Genomic DNA, 18,044 nt, shown 5'->3' with positions numbered 1-18,044 from the left:
ACAGTCATTCCCCTAAAATTTTATAAACACATAAATTGCAAATAATAGACCTTGATGTCATAAGTTCATACAATTAAAGCAGGTGTGAGTCTGCAGGTGTGTATTTATAATCCATTCAGTGAGTAGTGTCATACCAGTAGTGCTTCCTGTTTTACTATTGATGTTTGGCTTTTTGACTTAATGCTAAAAGGAAATCTTATGGTTCCTAAAACAGCTGAATATACAACCAGGGAAGAAACTATCTAATAATTGGAAAATAACTCAGCATAGATAAGAGTCCAATCTTCTATAAAATCTTCTGACTGAAACAAAGCAGGATTTCTCTTGAACCAAGAACAAAAACTGAACATTTAATAAGATGGTCAAATCTGGCTGACAGAGAATATACATTAAACCATGGATACACATACGCCACAATCAGATACTGCAGCACCAAGACTGGACAGGATGATGATGGTCAGTGTACCTTTTAATTAAAATTTAAAAGTACACACTCTTTTGTGATGACATCAAGGAAAGAAACTTGAGTTTCCCTAAACTAGTTTCAAGCATACTTTCCTCAATTTCTGAATTGAAATTAAAGTCTTGGCCATCTAATATTCTGCTTGGCCTCTCAGAACTCTTCCTTTTTAAGATGTCCACCCCTGAGCCCACAACTTCAAATTTTTATTTATTTATTGACAGTGTTGTCTGTTTTTGCAAGTAAGCAAAGGCTGAGATGTCACAACATCACAAATGTTTTTCTTATATGGTGGCTATGTTGCTGTTATCTAGTGGACAATTCACGGTAAGGAAAGAGTTCCCATGGGAAATGTTGCTCAAAAGCCGCAGTTGCTCTTACAAGGTGTTGCTGCAAACTAGCATATACTGTAACATATTTCACATACAATTGCTTTTGCTGTCCAAATCAGTAAAACATTTATGCACAAACTTAAGTCCATCATCATTCAGCAAAGCATTTAAGCATACGCTTAATTTTAAGCATGTACTGAAATCCCATTCTTTAATAAAACTTCAACCTATGCTTAAAGTTAAGTATGTTCTAAAGTGCTTTGCTGAATATGGATGGACTACTGAAAGAGGGCCTCAATGGATAATAAACATGTCAAGCTGAAAAATAACAAATGACATACAGTAAACAGGATATGTTGCTGGGGACTTAAGTGGTGACCAAGGTCAGTAAGGCTTGGCCCTTTAAAAAAAGGGGAACTATTGGGGGCGGGGGAATGTGGGAACGAGATTGCTGGGATGTGTAGTCCAAAAGGAGTCATATGATACAGGCATGTTGTGACAGCCCAACCCTTACATAACAGGAGCTGTTTGTGCTCAGGGCGTGAGAGGAGATGGCAGGAGAAACAGCTGACAGGATCCAAGAGAAACCTGCAGTGAGCAGGAAGGGATCGGAGGCCTAGAATGGTGAGGCCATGTAGGAGGTGGCCCAGACAGGAGTGAAGCAAAGATTCAGTGAGAGTCCACATGGCAATTCACAGTCTAGGGACTCTGGATTGGAATCAGGTTCCCCTATGCCTCAGTTCCACCCAGGGGAGGGCAGGCTGACAGCCAGCAGGAAGCAACTGCTGAGTCTAGTAAGGGACTGAAGGTCTATAATGCACAATCTGCTTTGTTTTGTTGATTCCCCAGAAGGAGAAGGATTTTTTGAAAAGGTTCAGTCACAGGACTAAAACCCCAAATTGCAGTGAGGCAGCAGATGTGCATGACACAGTGAAGGAAGCTAACTCCATTACAGGGAGAGATGGACATGCATACCTTTGTTCAAATGTGAAAAAAGGAATTTCTGCAAAGAACAGACATTCCCCATGAAGGTTTGCAAAGAGCAAATCAAAAGGGGAATGTATATGATTGAATCAAACATTTGAATGAATGTTATTGAACTTTTTAGCAGTATTATACTATCTAATCCCCTATGAGATGCTGCATACAACAGAGCAGCTGGTTCCCTGCTAATGGAATCTGTTAATAAATTGAATACAAAGGTTTGAGTCACAACACTGTGTGTCTGTTAATGTAAAGTATTATCTGAAATAAACATACATGTGTGTAACAGACCGCCTGCAGGGGGTGGGGCCTCATCAGGCTACTTGAAAATGCTGAGCAGGATTGCTGAGATCTTTTCACTCACCACTCTGCTTGTATTAATTAAGAAATAAATGTCTTTCAAATATATAAGCAGCTCTCATAAACACTGGAGAAAAATAAGCAGGATGTGGTTTTATCAGCCCAGTCAAGCATTTCTTATGGCGCAGCCTGACCCAGGGAATGTCTCTTGGTTTTCATTAACGAATACAAACTACAATACCATGGAATAAAAATCTGTCTTTCAACCACTTCCACCTAGCTACCATCTATAACTTGTGTATTCCCCGTTTGCTCGGAGTGGCACTCTGTCCCCCTCTAGTGGTGTCTAGGCCAGCTACAGACTGATGAATATGCTACAGCCTTGGCTAAGAGACAGGTGTCTTTTTAGCTCATGCAGCAGAAGCTCGTGCATTTAGCTCCAGAGGTCCCAGGTTTGATCCCCACTGCCAAGACCCCGAGTGGATCAGCATTACAAGTGGTGGTAGAAAGTGTCTAAAGGAGCAAGGCTGCAGTAGGCTTGAGGAGTAGCCTGGACTGTCGCTCCTAAAAGATCAATATAGACGGGCAGGTAATATTTTAGTCAGTTTCCCACAAACAGTAGAAATTTGATATAAAGCTCAAACCCTGGAGGCAGAAACCTCTTCCCACTCATCCTCAGGTATTGAGATGTTATGAGGCCATCTAGGCCAGCAGTTCTCAAACTGTCTGTTGGGATCCCAAAGTGGGTCACAACCCTGTTTTAATGGGGTCACCAGGGCTGGCGTTAGACTTGTTGGGGCCTGCAGCCAAAGCCTGAGCCCCACTGCCTAGGGCCAAAGCCCAAGGGTGGTAGGGCTCAGCTTACGGGCCTGGGGCTGAATCCTTTGAGCTTCTGCTTTGCCCCCACCCCTCAGGGCAGTGGGGCTCATGTGGGCTCAGGCTTCAGTCCCCACTCCTGGGGTCGTGTAGTAATTTTTGTTGTCCGAAGGAGGTTGCAGTGCAATGAAGTTTGAGAACCCCGGATCTAGACAATGCATCAGCATCCAAGTTTTTGCTACCTGGGCGCTACTTTAGGCTGAAGTTGTAAGTGGACAATGCCGCTAACCACCAGTGACCAGCAGCATCCAGTTTGGCTGATGTTCAAATGTAAATCAAAGGATTATTATCTGTGCAAACCTCAAACCTCGCCTTGTACAGATAATCATGCAGCTAGTCTACTATAGCCCATTTTAAATCCAGAAATTCAAGTTTGTGCACAGGGTAGTTTTTCTCAGTAGGTGACAAGCTTCGGCTGATGAAAGCAACAGGCCTTAACCCCTCAGGGTGTTCTTGATGTAATACCCCTTCTAAGCCACCCATGCTGGCATCCACATGAAAACATAAGGTTTTTGATGATTGGCAAATGCCAAGATAAGAGCTTTGGCGAGGCATGCCTTAATTTTCTGAAAGGCCTCTTGGCACTGATCATTCCTTCACATTCCAAATTGGTTGGAGGGATGGAAATAGGTTTTATCAGTTGGTACAGGCTTTCATCATTCCTTCAAGGTGGTGGAGGGTAGGCCTTAAAGAAGCTGATTCAGTGGTCTCATCAAACTGAAGTATCCCCTCACAAAGTGCCTATAGTAACTGCAGAATCCCAAAAATGAACATAGGGCAGATAAGTTCTAAGTGGAGACAGTCTCAATTTTTGATCAATCCATAGCAATGCCTTGCTGTGACTATATGTATCTCATATAGGAGACTAAAGAATGGCAAAACTTACACTTGTCTAAGGACTGTTTCCAGCCTTCCTCTCTCAAATGATCAAGAATTTTAAGCAACCGCCTTTCATGCTCTTCAAAAATCCGCCCAAAAACAATTAGATCATCCAAGTAGACAAGGACCTCCAAGAGATTCATGTCTCCAAGCGTTTGCTTCATAAATCTTTGAAAGGTAGTAGGAGCCCCATAAATTCCTTGGGGCATCCTCTCAAATTGGTAAAATCTAAGTGGGCAGATTAAAGCAGTTTTCTCTTTACGCATCTTGTTCATGGGTATTCGGTAAGATCTAATACACTGAATCATTTACTTCCACGTAAACAGTCAAGGGTATTTTCAATCCTTGGCACTGTATATTGGTCTAGTACAGTGCGCTTATTTAGAGATCTATAATCTACACAAATTCTGGCAGACCCATTTTGCTTCCTCACCACAACAACTGGGGAGGCATATCGACTTCATGACTAAGAAATTATTCCAGCAGCCATCAAGACATGTAGGTGTCTCTAAACATCTTCCACATCGGTTGGGGCCAGATGACGGAATCATTCTCGAAAAGGTCGAGAGTCATGTGGATGGATCTCATGCTGAGTACTTTTTGCACAGCCCACATCCCACTCATGTTGGGAGAAGACGTCAGCATGCTCTAACATTTTCCTACAGATGCACTGTTTCCATTACTCAGGGATAAGGGAAACTCCAAAATCAAAACGGTTGGATGTCAAGTCAGTGGTGTTGCTCTTGACAGCTGCAGCATGCATCTGAGATACATCATCAACTGAGAACAACTTGACAATCACTGTCCCACACTGAAGGTTCACTTTGTGAGCAAATACATTTCTAACAGTAACTGTGATCATCCTAGCAGACACTACGGTAGCCGCTTGCACCTCCGGTCTGACCACAAATCCTCTGGGTGGGGACATTTCCTCTGATGTATCCTCTAACAACAACTGATCAATAAGCCAAACAGGAAACTTAGGGATCACAGTCATTTGACAGGGGCTGCCAGGTGGTGTTTGGACAGTTCTTTTCTTTGTGTACCATACATTGCCATACATATTAACATCCTCATAAGAAGCAGAGTGAGAGTCTCCTTGGAAGCATTTATATGCCTCTTGGATGTTAGGGTGGATAGGCAAGGTATGGTTTCTTTGCATTCTCTGAAAAATCGCTGGACCAGACTGGTGTTGGTTCCATGCAAGATTGCAACATTACTCTCGACCCAGGAGTCTGGCACACTAGGACTAAAGTGTCCAGCTTCTCAGGAACGATCATGATGACAGGAACTCAATCTGAATGGAGAGAAGTAAATAGTGGTGTACTCCAGGGGTCTGTACTGGGACCAGTACTATTTAACATATTTATAAATGATCTGGACAAAGGGGTAAACAATGAAAACAGAATACTGGGTTGGATGGATGTTTGGTCTGATCCAGGATGGCCGTTCTTATGTTCTTAATCTGAATGGACATTTACCCCACATATGGGTATTTTTGATTACTCAACCCCTAGATTTCCAAATTATCTAAGGGTTCGATGGGCAAGTGATGAAAGTAGGTGTTGTAAATGGTGTAGAATGGTGAGCTATGAACCACTTCCAGAAGGGCACAAGCATAAATGCCTTCTACTTGAACAGGAACAATGTGAACCGGACCAACCAGTCCTTGTGGCAAATCCCTCCAGGTATAAGCAACCTGTTGGCAGCACTTAGTGGAGCATATCTTCCTTTACACCAGGACGCTAACTTATGATCCTCCATGATACAGCAGATAACACGTGCACTACAGCAAACAGTGTCCTTTAAAATCTAGTAGGATTCAGGAAAATAGTGAGAACTTCAATAAAATTTTAAAAAATAGATATAAATGACTTCCTGCGCCAGAACTTGCGGTGGTAGAGAGATCCCAGTGGTTCCTCCAAAATGTACCCCCTTTTATTCCCTGGGTTGCTCAGGAGCAGGCAACACTCACCTGTGTGCCCAGGTGCCTGATGTGGTTGAGAGTAAAGGAGATCCTGAGTATCCCAGTGTTGACGTTGGATAGGTGGGAATCCTCTTTCCACCCCTCTGCTGCAGTCCTTTTACTTGTAAAGGAAATTAAAATTGGTGATGCCTCCATCTGGCTGGGCACAGAAACTTATCTAACTTGCATTTACACTGCCATCATTTACCCCACCTCTGAGTGCACACTCCACTGGATTTCAGAGTTTTAAACACTTGCTTGCATGGGTATTGTCATAAATATAAAAGGAAGGGCAAACACCTTTAAATCCCTCCTGGCCAGAGGAAAAACCCTTTCACCTGTAAAGGGTTAAGAAGCTAGGATAACCTCACTGGCACCTGACCAAAATGACCAATGAGGAGACAAGATATTTTCAAAGCTGGACTCGGGGGAGAAACAAAGGCTCTCTCTGTCTGTGTGTTGCCTTTCCTAGGACCAGAGCAAGAATGCAGGTCAGAACTCCTGTAAAAAGTTAATAAGCAATCTAGTTAGATATGCGTTAAATTCCGTTTTGTTTAAATGGCTGATAAAATAAGTTGTGCTGAATGGAATGTATATTCCTGGTTTTGTGTCTTTTTGTAACTTAAGGTTTTGCCTAGAGGGATTCTCTATGTTTTGAATCTGATTACCCTGTAAGGTATTTACCATCCTGATTTTACAGAGGTGATTCTTTTACTTTTTCTTCAATTAAAATTCTTTTTTTAAGACCCTGATTGCTTTTTCATTGTTCTTAAGATCCAAGGGTTTAGGTCTGTGTTCACCTATGCAAATTGATGAGGATTTTTATAAAGCCTTCCGCAGGAAAGGGGGTGCAGGGTTTGGGAGGATTTGGGGGGGGGGAAGAAGACGTTTCCAAGCGGGCTCTTTCCCTATTATATATTTGTTAGACGCTTGGTGGTGGCAGCAATAAAGTCCAAGGGAAAAAGGCAAACTAGTTTGTACCTTGGGGAAGTTTTAACCTAAGCTGGTAAAAATAAGCTTAGGGGTTTTTTCATGCAGGTCCCCACATCTGTACCCTAGAGTTCAGAGTGGGGAAGGAACCTTGACAGGTGTGCTTGAAGATCTTGAAGCTGGAGACAGCACTCTGTTGGTCCAGTGTATCAGTTCAGTCAATGTAACAAGGGGCAGAACAATTCTAATTTGGGATCATTCCAAGCTGCCCACCTCATCTGAAGATTAGAGATGTTTTAACCCAATGTTAGCAACTGTGGGTTCTGGTTCGATGAGAAGACCACTTTCCCTCTTCTCAGACTCAGACAACCCCTTAAAGTCTCTTTGCTGTCCCCCTTCCCTTGCAAGTACTTTCCCAAACAAGAGGCGTAGTTACTCACACTGCCTTCACTGCATGCCCACCTCAGTCAGCTCTAGGCACCGCAACAGCCTCTGCCCTGGCTCCTGTGAAGCCACCGACCACCTCTGAGGCTCCCTGCTTGATCAAAGCACCGGCAGGCTCATAGCAGCAGCTTCTGGTTTCCTAGCAGCTCCTTGTATGGGAAGAGCTCCACAAAAGCAATCTCAGCTCCTCTCCACAATGGAGCCCACGGCATGCTTTCCCCGGGAGAGGAAGTATCTTTCTTTCTCTCTTCCCCCAAGGCATCATGGGAATTGCAGTCTCCAAGGCTGGGTTGCAGCACTCAGAATCTTCCAACTGGAACACTCCCAATTATGTCCAGAGGCCCCTCTACTAAAGGGTGCCTACACTTGATTTACTGTATAATGTCACAAGCCAGTTGTCAAACCTTTTTCTCAAGGATACCACTGCAATGGACCTCATATAAGAACCTAAATACAACATAAAGAAAAGTAACAATACTTTTATAAATGGTCTGTGAATTTGTTGCCAGCTCCAGAGCCAACCACCCACTCCGGAAGTTATCATTGACTTGTATTAGGTTTTTTTTTCCTTAGATGGTGTTGCATATACCACTACGCCATCTTGATAAAACTGAGGTCAGGTGAAGTGAAAGAGAAAATGAATGTCTGCAAGTTAAAACTGCAATAGGGAGAGAAAAGATAATGTAAAATATAAGTGAGAAAACAAAAGGAAAATATATCAATTGATTACAATGCTTATTCACTTTGCCAGAGTCTTGACTTCCTTCTTTGTAGATGCCACAGAAGCTGTGGTCATTGTTTGAAAAGGCAAAATGCACAAAAAAGCATTTTTAGAAACAGTACACAACAGATATGGTTGCATTTTAAAATAATGTATCCTTTTTTTCAACTGAAAAAATTCAAAATTTGGTTGTTTTTTTTTTGCAACTCTAGTAAACAGCCATATCAACTAAGTTTTCTTCCTTAGAGCTTTGAATGGTCAGATCCAATAGCAAAAAGTAACTTGACTTGGAAACATTTATCCAAGCCAAACCCACTAACAAATGGGACATAAACCATCGTTCTCATTTGTTCCTCAAAACAAAACAACAAAAACAAAAAACAAAACAAAAAAAACCCAACAAACCAGGCTTTCCAATACAAGTAAAATGCAGAGTGTCAGTACCTATGTCGTATGGAAGCTGAACAGTCTGGGAACATGCTGCCTTGGTGCATTCAGAGATTTAATTTACCTTAAATATCAGGATAGGATGTTTTGCTCTGCATGAGACAGTGTTCCGTACAAGCACTCTGAGTGGGTGCTTGCACAATGCTTCCTACATGAACTCTTTTTTCTTGTAACACATGTTGCTGTAGCAGCTGCAGTTCCAAAGTGGTTTAATAACATCTGCTAATTATTAGCCTTTTAGAATCATTGGTCAGAAACTGCTTTAGGAAACAAATGCAATTCCCTTCTGACATAGTGAATAAAAGAAATGCCATCACCCTCTTTTATTATTGCTTTTAATATGTTTTCTAGTGACATTTTTGACTCTGCTTGAATTTTAATGGAGTTTCACCAAGTGCTTCCATATTGCCTTGCATGCTTCTGATAAATTCACATGGTCATCTGGGATAACTTGACCATCATGCTTTTCTAGAATCTTGTAAAGAACTGGGGATGAGTGATCTCTTTGTCTGTGTTGTTCATTTCTTTGACTGTCTGATTAAACTATTTGGACAAAAAGGAAAATGAATACGTATTTTAAGTCCTACTAACACCACCATAGTAAAGAAGTTCAGGCATTTTAGTGCATAGTAACACAAATATTACTACAATGTTCTTTAGCAACCATTCATAATTCACAGGGAAATTCCTGCTGAGACTCTGCCAGCTGATTCTGGAAGCAAGGTAAGTGAGCAGCAATAGGAGCAATGCCTTCTTTGATGCAAAAGTGCTGGAGCGTCATCACTTCCCAACAGACCTGAATGGACCATGCCCCTCCCTGTCTGTTCAAACAGTACACTGAAGTTGTATTGTCAGTGAGCTTCTGGACCAACAAGCCCTTGAGGTAAGGGGGAAAAGCATAGCAAGTGTGAATCATTCAAAGTTCAAGAACGCAGATATGAAGAGCCACATCTTGCTTTGTCCACAAAGCTTAGATTTGCAAACCCCCTAATTGTGCACCCACCTTATCAGAGAGGTGTTGATAATGACTGTCTTGATTGGAAGGAGATGAGCAAATGCTATGCCTCCATATACATTGTTCTGATCCATCCACCATGCTAGGAAACACAGGACTGCAGGAGAAACCCAGACCAATTTGTTCAGAGGGTGTCTGTTCAATCAAGAGACTAGCTTCTGCCACCCTCAAATGATGCACAGGCATAGCCTGACATGCAGAGTCATGTGAAAACATGAAACCATGTGGCCTAGTATCCTTAAACATACCTGGACAGTGATGGTGCGGTGGCACAACTGGCAAATTGCCTGAAACCTGTCTTGAGGGCAAACAGCTATCAATTTTGTAGAATTGAATAGAGTTCCAATAAACTCGATCCCCTGTATTGGAATAATGAGGACTTCCCCTTGTTCAGCTTGAGTATCAAATGACTGAAGAGATGGATAATGAACTGGACATGGAAAAGAATTCAAAGTTCAGATCTGCGTGGTGCTAACTAATCTCCATGTAAGGGAAGATAATGAATTCCATTCCTCCTCAAGAATGCCACCACCATGACAATGTACTTGATGAATTACACCGGGGGCCAAGGACAGGCCAAAAGGAAGTATTGTGTATTGATAATGTCAACTTGCCGTTACAAATCTCAAACTTCCTGTGACTTGGCAATACTGCCACATAGAAACAGGCATCCTGGAGATCTAGGGCAGCAAACCAGTCCTTGTGGTTTAAGGAGGGAAGGATTGATGCCAGGGAAACCATGCAAAATCTTATATATCTGCTATACTTGTTGAAATTTTGAAGGTTTAGTATGGGTCTCAGATCCCCTTTGACTTGGGGATCAGAAAGTATTGTGAACCCCTTTCCCTGATATTGAAGGTGGATTTCTTCTAGGGCACCTAGAGTGAACAGAATCAGACCTTACTGAAGGAACACAGCTTTGTGAGATGGGGATGGAGAGGCTAGAATATCCCAGTCTCTCAGTGATCAGGACCCATTTATGAGTCATGATTTCCTGAGCACTGAAAAACTAGGATAATCTGTTCCCAAAGGGCTAGGGGGAGAGATCAGATGACTGCTGGTGGCTGTATTGCTGTCCTTGAGGAAGAAATAAAATCTGCTGTTTCCCCGAAGATGACAGAGAACAAGCTGGTTGATTCTAGTAGGAGCTGGAGGATCTCCATCTCTGTGACTTGTGCCTCCCCCCAAAAAAGTCATGCTGCTTCAGAGGATATCAAGACTACCTGTAATACTGCTGAGAGTATTGTTTTAGAGTGGTAGCTGTTATAGAGTCCTGTACTGCTATATCTTGGGGGCTGGAGTATAGATCCCCAATTAACAGAGTATAGCACACGAGTGTTTAAATAAGTGCAAACTCATCGGTTTTCTCAGAGAACAAAAACTGACCATCCAAATCAAGGTCCTCTATGGTTTGCTGGATGTCAGAAGCTATGCCAGAGTTTTGTAACCAGACGCCTCTTCTCACTGGTTATTGCAGAGACCATTCCCCAAAAACAAGCGCCTGCCACACTGAGCACCAACAGGAGCGATGTATTGGCCACGGTCTTCTGCCAGGCTGAACTCCTCCCTTTCATCTTCAGGCAACCTATTAGTAAACATGGGCATTGCTTCCCAATTTACAAAATTATATTTTGCTAACAGTGCCTGCTGTGGTTAGTTATGGACATCTGGAGAGAGGAGATGGAATAATTTATTCCCAACAAGTTAAGTCTCTTGGACTCTGGAGATGATCTGAATCTCCCTGTCACAACATCTCATTGGCAGCTGTGACCACAAGGAAGTATGGGGCAGGGTAGGAATAAAAACACTTGAAGCCTTGCATTAGAATGTGATATCATTTCTCCGTGCACTTGGCTGTAAGCGCTAAGAAGGCTGGCATGTGTCACAAGGCCTTCGCCTGTTCCAAAAGAGCTTCAATAATAGGCAAGGCTACTCTCCCATGGGCTGCTGCCTGAACAAGGTCCAAAAGCCTGAACATGTTCTCTTGGACAAACACAACTTCTGTGCCTAACAATTCAGTCATCCTCCTCAGTTGGTCCTGATAAAATTTAAAATCCTCTGAAACTAGGGAGGAGGAATCTGAGGCCGTTGAGTCATCGAATGAGGAGGACGACAGATTAACTGGGGTCAGTGTGTCCTCTTGATACAACCTGCTCCTGTGGTAGTCTTGTAAGTCTGGTTGCCTACAAGGGCCAGTATCTGCAGGGGCCTGCAATGTAGGTGGCTCTGGCAGGTACCCAGCAAAATGGTCTGTCAATCTTCCCTTCAAGTGTGCTGGTAATTGAGACCTGGGAGACACCCCAGGAGTTCCAAAAGGGCCACTGCTGAAGTGTTTAAAGTATAGACAGGGAGACACGGGTCGATGGCCCAGCAGTACCAAGTACCTGAGGAGTCCTGGCAATGTTCCATGTCCTTCTTTGAAGAGGAAGAAGAGTCTTTCTTTGATCTGGGGTGACTTCAGTCATGTTATGGATCCTGTTTTGGGGAATCCCCGGAGGAAAATCAGCCCCTCTTTCTCTGAGAACAGTCTGCATCCAGGGGTCTGCCAGAGACCACTGCAGCCTCTGTAGCAGTGTGAGAATTTGGGTGATCCAAAGGCCCTGGGACTGAAGCAGGTATCCTCATCTGCTCTGTGAGGTGCTGCTTGAGATGCAGATCTCTGGAAATCTGCATCCTTTTCTTGAAAGAACAGCAGATACTACACCTCTCTTTAATGTGTCCCTTGCTGAGACACAAAAGACAATGCATGGGGGTGGGTGTCCCTATTTAAAATAGATACCCCACACGATGGGCACTGCTTAATGATAGGCGAGTGTATACCACTGGAGCCTCACACCAAAACTAACTGACTAAAACAAATAAAACAGTAAAGAAACTAGACACTGAGCACTAACTACTAACTAACCAGCTATTAACTAAGAAAAAAAAAAGGCAGGAATCTAACTTGCTGGCTTCATAGAGAAAAAACCCTGAGGTAAACCACCCAGGGAGCTCAGACTCAGGAGATGGTTGGTGAGAAGGAACTGAGGATGATGCCCATATATAGCCTCTGGAGGGGCCACAGGGAAGCACAGAGTGTGTGCACCTCCCCAACAGGCAGTGCTGCGGAAAGCTCTCCAGTTCTGGACAGTACTGAGTGGAACCCACATTTGCAGCTATTTGAATAAGAATGTGAAATGTTTTACCTCCTTCTCATGCATTATAGAAGGACCAGTGGCACAAGAAGCTGATTATAAATTTCAGCAACCGTCAAGGGCTTTTTTCTTACCCACACCCAAGTTCATAAACTTTTCAGAAAATCTTCATAATGAGCATTGCCAGAGTCTTGACAAGGATCATATGAGCGAAAATGCCATGCGGGATTACAGTACTGTGAGAAAACAAAACTTCGCAGCAAGGTACTGACAGCTGACATAAACAGAAATACTCTCAGTGGGTAAAAAAGCCATGAAAATTGTACCCTCGTGAAAATTTAATTCAACATAAAGTCAAGATCCTTTATTAAGGAGATTAACATCAATAGTATGACTCATCCAACTTTCTATTGTATGCTTTGCTAGCATACTGCATGTAACTAAGGGTGGCAGAATAAACTGATGTGTTATTAGTGCTACATTCTACTTTGTTTTATTGTATCTGAACATACAACCTTTCCTTTTGGCCTTTGCTTTGATCACAAACTTCACTTGAAAGTAATCAACAACACCAAAAATAAAGAAAAATGAGGATGGATAGCCTAATTAGCAATAAGGAAATAGAGATGCGCATGCTACCGGCAGAGGAAAATGAGGAATTTAGTACTACTGACAGAATGTAAAAATCTGGAATAAAAAAACAACAACCCATTGTAAAAATTAAGACCAAAGGTACTAGAAAACCACTCAAGATAATGAGCAACAAAAAATACCCTTAATTGGCAATATGGCTGATGCAGCTGCTAACAGGAATTTTACTCATTCTGAAATGAATTATAATTGACATATTGTACAATCTTTCAGGTAAAATCTGTGTGGCATGTTGCTATGCCAGTAACAAAGAGTGCAGTTTGATCCTGTTCTTTTCATGGTAGATGTAGCTTTAGCTGAAGCAGAGCTAGTTAGTAGTGCTGCTGAAGGACAAGGCAAAACTGGAAATTAGAACTGCTCATGGAGCGATCTTTTGGAGCAAGTTAAGACCTTCTCTGAGTATTTCTGGACCATCTGTGTGGACCTGAAAGAGCAAGTTTCCTTTATGTCTGAATTGGATGAAAGAGATATGATATTCTGTAGAGTGCACAGGAAAGCGTATTAACCATGCAAATGATCATCATTACAACTGACACACATGGGTTGGAAGTATGGACCTTGATACCTACAGTAGAAAACAAAGACTTGCCTCTAAATCTCATGATAAGAATAATGGATTGGGCAAACACTGATAAAACTAATATGGCAGAACTGTCATAACAATGGACACACTTTAAACATTTCTACCAATTGAAGAGTTATAGTTGGTTCTGTTGGTCCAGTTCTTTATGCACAATGAATACTCCAGTATTTGCCAAGAATGAGGAGAGTAGGGAGGAAGTATGACACGCACTGAATGTGTGTATTGTATGTATCTGTTGCAGATATTTTTAAGGTCCCCATGGTACCTAATTGCTGAGAATATTAGACAAGAGAGCTCAAACTGATGTAAGAGCAAGCAGGAAGATGAACATCTGTGTGTGTTTGTGTAAGGTTCCTGAACCAGTTTTAATAGTGACATACCCCTTCTTTCCCTACCTGATATTTAATATGCATATTCTACACCAGTCTCTTTCAATGCACTAAGCAGGAGACAGACCACATTTCATTCATAATATTTCCCTTAGGGGAAAATACTGCTTGCCCCTTTACAAGGATTAAAGTGCAGCAGAAATGCCAACATATCTGCTGGAAGGATGGTGGGCTCCAGATAGAGAGAACATGTGCAGAGAAATTCTGGATCAAAACAAGCTCGGTGATCAGTGATGGCTCTCTGCACAAGAGCATGGGGATGGCAGGTAGATCATGAGCAAGTTAGAGTGTGGTGGGGTCTGGCAAAGGGTCCACAGAGAGTGGAGATCCACCAGTCCCAAATCCTGCAGGGGAGCTGGGAGACATTAAGTAGTCACTAGGTACCTGGCTTCACAGTTGCCCCACATCATACTCACAGATGAGGAAGGATTCCATCTCTCCAGCTCCTACAAAGGTGCTCTGAGCAAAGACCATTGCCTTGGGCTTTGCTTGCAAGACATTGATTTAGCCCAGGGGTGGCCAACCTGAGCCTGAGAAGGAGCCAGAATTTACCAATGTACCTTGCCAAAGAGCCACAGTAATACGTCAGCAGCTCCCCTCCCCACCCCCGCTCCCAGCACCTCCCACCCACCAGCAGTCCTGCCAATCAGTGCCTCCCCCTCCCTGCCCGCACCTCCCAATCAACTGTTTTGTGGTATGCAGGCGACTCAGAGGGGGAGGAGCGAGGACACGGCAGGCTCAGGGGAGGGGTCGGAAGGGGTGGAGTGGGGGCAGGGCCTGTGGCAGAGCCGGGGGTTGAGCAGTGAGCACCCTGCCCCCCAACCCCCCGGCACACTGGAAAGTTGGGGCCTGTAGCTCCAGCCCCGGAGTCGGCGCCTGTCCAAGGAGCCGCACGTTAACGTCTGGAGAGCCGCACGTGGCTCCAGAGCCCCAGGTTGGCGCCTCCTGATTTAGCCCTTAATGAATGTCAAGCTAGGATCACATCAGTAGGAGGCAGCTGGACAGGAAATAAATCCACAGCCTATTTTGGTGTCCTGCAAGGGTGTATAATAAATCATTCCAACATACATTTTGGAACCATTTAAAATGAAGATTAAAATGACAAAGCTTTCCTGTTTTTATCTCTGTCTCCAAAACAGATGTGTTTATTCACTTATAACACATAAAGAAGTTTGTTCAAGTTACTGTTCTTCATTTTGTTCAAAGTTTTGTTTTGTTAGTTCCAAGTAAGCCACTCAGAAACCAGATTCTCCCTTTTCAGCCTTTCCATCACTTTAGAGTGAGTGTAGGGATTATCTCAAGGAAGATTCACTAAGCATTACTACAGCCATGCTAGATTTAGTAGTTAAATGAAACCAGAACAGTTCAAATAAAGAAGTACAGAAATTAATTAGGAAGTTAGGAATTTCTCATAGCTGATGGAAAGTTAACCCCTAGCAAGTTGGGTGCCCAATGTGCTTTTATCCTGCCATGTGCTGTGATGCATTCAAATGTATGGTAAATTATTCCTCAGCTATTAATGATTTACACTAGTGCAGCAGTCTGCAAACTGTGGGTCAGGACTGCAAAGCATTAGACTTGCTGGGACCCAGGACTGAAGCTGAAGCCTGAGCTCCACACCCACCTCGGGCACTGGGGCTCGGGCTGCAGCCCCTTCTTCCTCATGTAGTAACTTTGTTGTCAGATGGGGGCCGCGGTGCAACGATGTTTGAGAACCCTGCACTAGCGTAAACCATGTCTCCTCTTGTGGAGGTACACCAATGGCTAAAATTTCAGCATAGAAAAGGTTGAAGGCAGACACACATGGTTTGCAGAGGGGACATAACCTTCCTTTAGATGCTTCACCAAAACACTGCTACATATTCACTGGCTCAGGAGGTATTCTGCCTGGATAAGAACTGTAGGATCAGGCCTGAAACATACTGATTTAAATTTTCTGTACCACATAATACCAAAACCCACCGAAAATAATTACTCTACACCACGGACTGTTGCTCTTTTGCCCCACACATTTCTTGGGTCCACTCTCATTCAATTTTTACTGTACCTCTATGTGAAAGCTTCTCTAAGATGATCCTTAGGTGCTGAAGAATGGAGGGTGAAATTTCATATTTATACACATCTATTACCGGAACCCGCTGACATCTCCCAAATGCTCCATCTGCAGAAAAAGAAGGCAAAAGGGGAAAGGAAAAGAAAAAAATAGTTCTCATTCTCTGAAAGGAAGAAACACATGATGAGATGTGCACTTGCAATATGTCCTAATTATATACTGCAAAAACTCTTTAGAACACAGTTTTAAAAAGTCATCAAAGGACTACTGGAATTTTGAAGTAGTCATGAAGCAGTGCATTTTCTATCAGAATAAATAATACTGGAAGAAAATTATCCTGGTAGAGGAGGGAGGAAGGATCTATTGTATATTATAAAGTTATAAGACCACACTTTAAAAAAAAAAGTAATTTCAGACTTCTGGCTTCCAAATCTTTTGATGTAAGGCTTCTTTTCTGACAACTGTATATGTGTGGGAAAATTAATGTTCAGCGTCTCATACTTTCCAGATGAAAAGCAAAGCACCCAGAAAATATAAATATTAATTTTCAGGAATTATGAGGATTTGTTGAAATATTTTTAATGTAGGAACTGTGCGCCAGGCATTGGTAAATGCATGCTGAATCCATAATGCCCAGCAAAGGCTCATTTCAAGTAGTACCCTCTAATGAATGCAGTAAAAGAAAACTGCTCACAGAACAATGATATATTAATGGAGCCTAATTTATTTAGCTCCATTCTATTTGTCTAAAATGACAAGACTCTTCTCATCAATGTCTTTTCAAATCACACCTTCTAATTAATTTAGGTCCTAATTAGTCTTTATTTAGAGAATTGTTCATTTTGAGACGAGCTTACTGTGTATGTGTGGGAGGCAGGGGGGAGTTCAAACCTTCAAATTACCTTTCTCTCGTTCATATAAAAGACTGATTCAGAGTGTAGGTGCTTCATATACACTCTGACCATCTGTAGTTTTAGGTTTCAAAGAAAAAAGATGGTTTCATTTATTGTTCAGTATAGTTTTGCTTTACAGAGTGATCCAAAGGAAACCATTCAAATGCAACACATTTAATTAGGAGAATATTCTGCATAGTACTGGTTTTACCTCAGTAATTACTGCACATCTGATATCACATTTGTGTTTAAAAAGAACAGCTTCATCTGATTAGCAAAAAACAACATCAGGTATTAATTTGCAAGCATCCATTCACTTCTGTGGGACTTTGCAGAATCAAAAGAATAGAGAGAGAAGCAACTGCCCCAGTTGCTCTCAAATGATGAATAATGTTCACATGACATTCAGAAAACAAGCAAGTATGTGGCATAGAAGAAATAATGTAGTATTACCTTCATTATTCCATGTAAATAACTAATTGAAATTAACTGAAATTTATTTTCTAGTGTCCATTTCAACCCCCCCAAACCGAAAAATGCCAAATAGGATTAATCCACATTAAAAATTCACCTCCTAGCTCAATTTTTATTTCTGAAAATTATTTTTGAAATTAAAATTTCAACGGGAAGGCACGTAAACGGGTGTGAAGTCTCGATCTCGTTTTGAAATCCTGATGCAGTTTGAAATATCCACAGTATCAAACTTTTTTTTAAAAAATGAAGAATTATAAATTTATAGTAAATTCATTATGAAAAAATAAGGCTTTGATTTATCAAGGAACTTAAGCATGTGCCTATCTCTAAGAACATGGATAGTCTCATCAAAGTCAACAGGATTCTTCACATGGTAAAGGTTAGCATGTGCTTAAATACCTTGCTGAGTTGAGGCAAAAAACCTTAAGCGGTTACAAATAATTTGGCTACAAATCTCAATGGTTTAGAACTAAAAAAACCCACATTACATAATACAAACAAACAAGTTATTGG

The 18,044-nt window shown here is 42.1% G+C and overlaps 1 protein-coding gene across 1 annotated transcript in view; it reads right to left on the bottom strand.

The window, feature by feature from the left end:
* PTPRN2 (protein tyrosine phosphatase receptor type N2) overlaps positions 1 to 18,044 on the bottom strand; it is a 1,032,194-nt gene that overhangs the window by 706,575 nt on the left and 307,575 nt on the right. The window contains exon 3 of the mRNA XM_077809485.1: positions 16,159 to 16,272. Coding sequence (XP_077665611.1) covers positions 16,159 to 16,272 — 114 coding nt within the window. The remainder of the gene's footprint in view (positions 1 to 16,158; positions 16,273 to 18,044) is intronic.

Source organism: Eretmochelys imbricata, chromosome 2, assembly GCF_965152235.1.
Source record: "Eretmochelys imbricata isolate rEreImb1 chromosome 2, rEreImb1.hap1, whole genome shotgun sequence".
NCBI classification, from domain to species: Eukaryota; Metazoa; Chordata; order Testudines; family Cheloniidae; genus Eretmochelys; species Eretmochelys imbricata.
The sequence above is the reverse complement of the archived record's forward strand: the minus strand, read 5'-3'. Positions and strand labels throughout refer to the sequence as shown.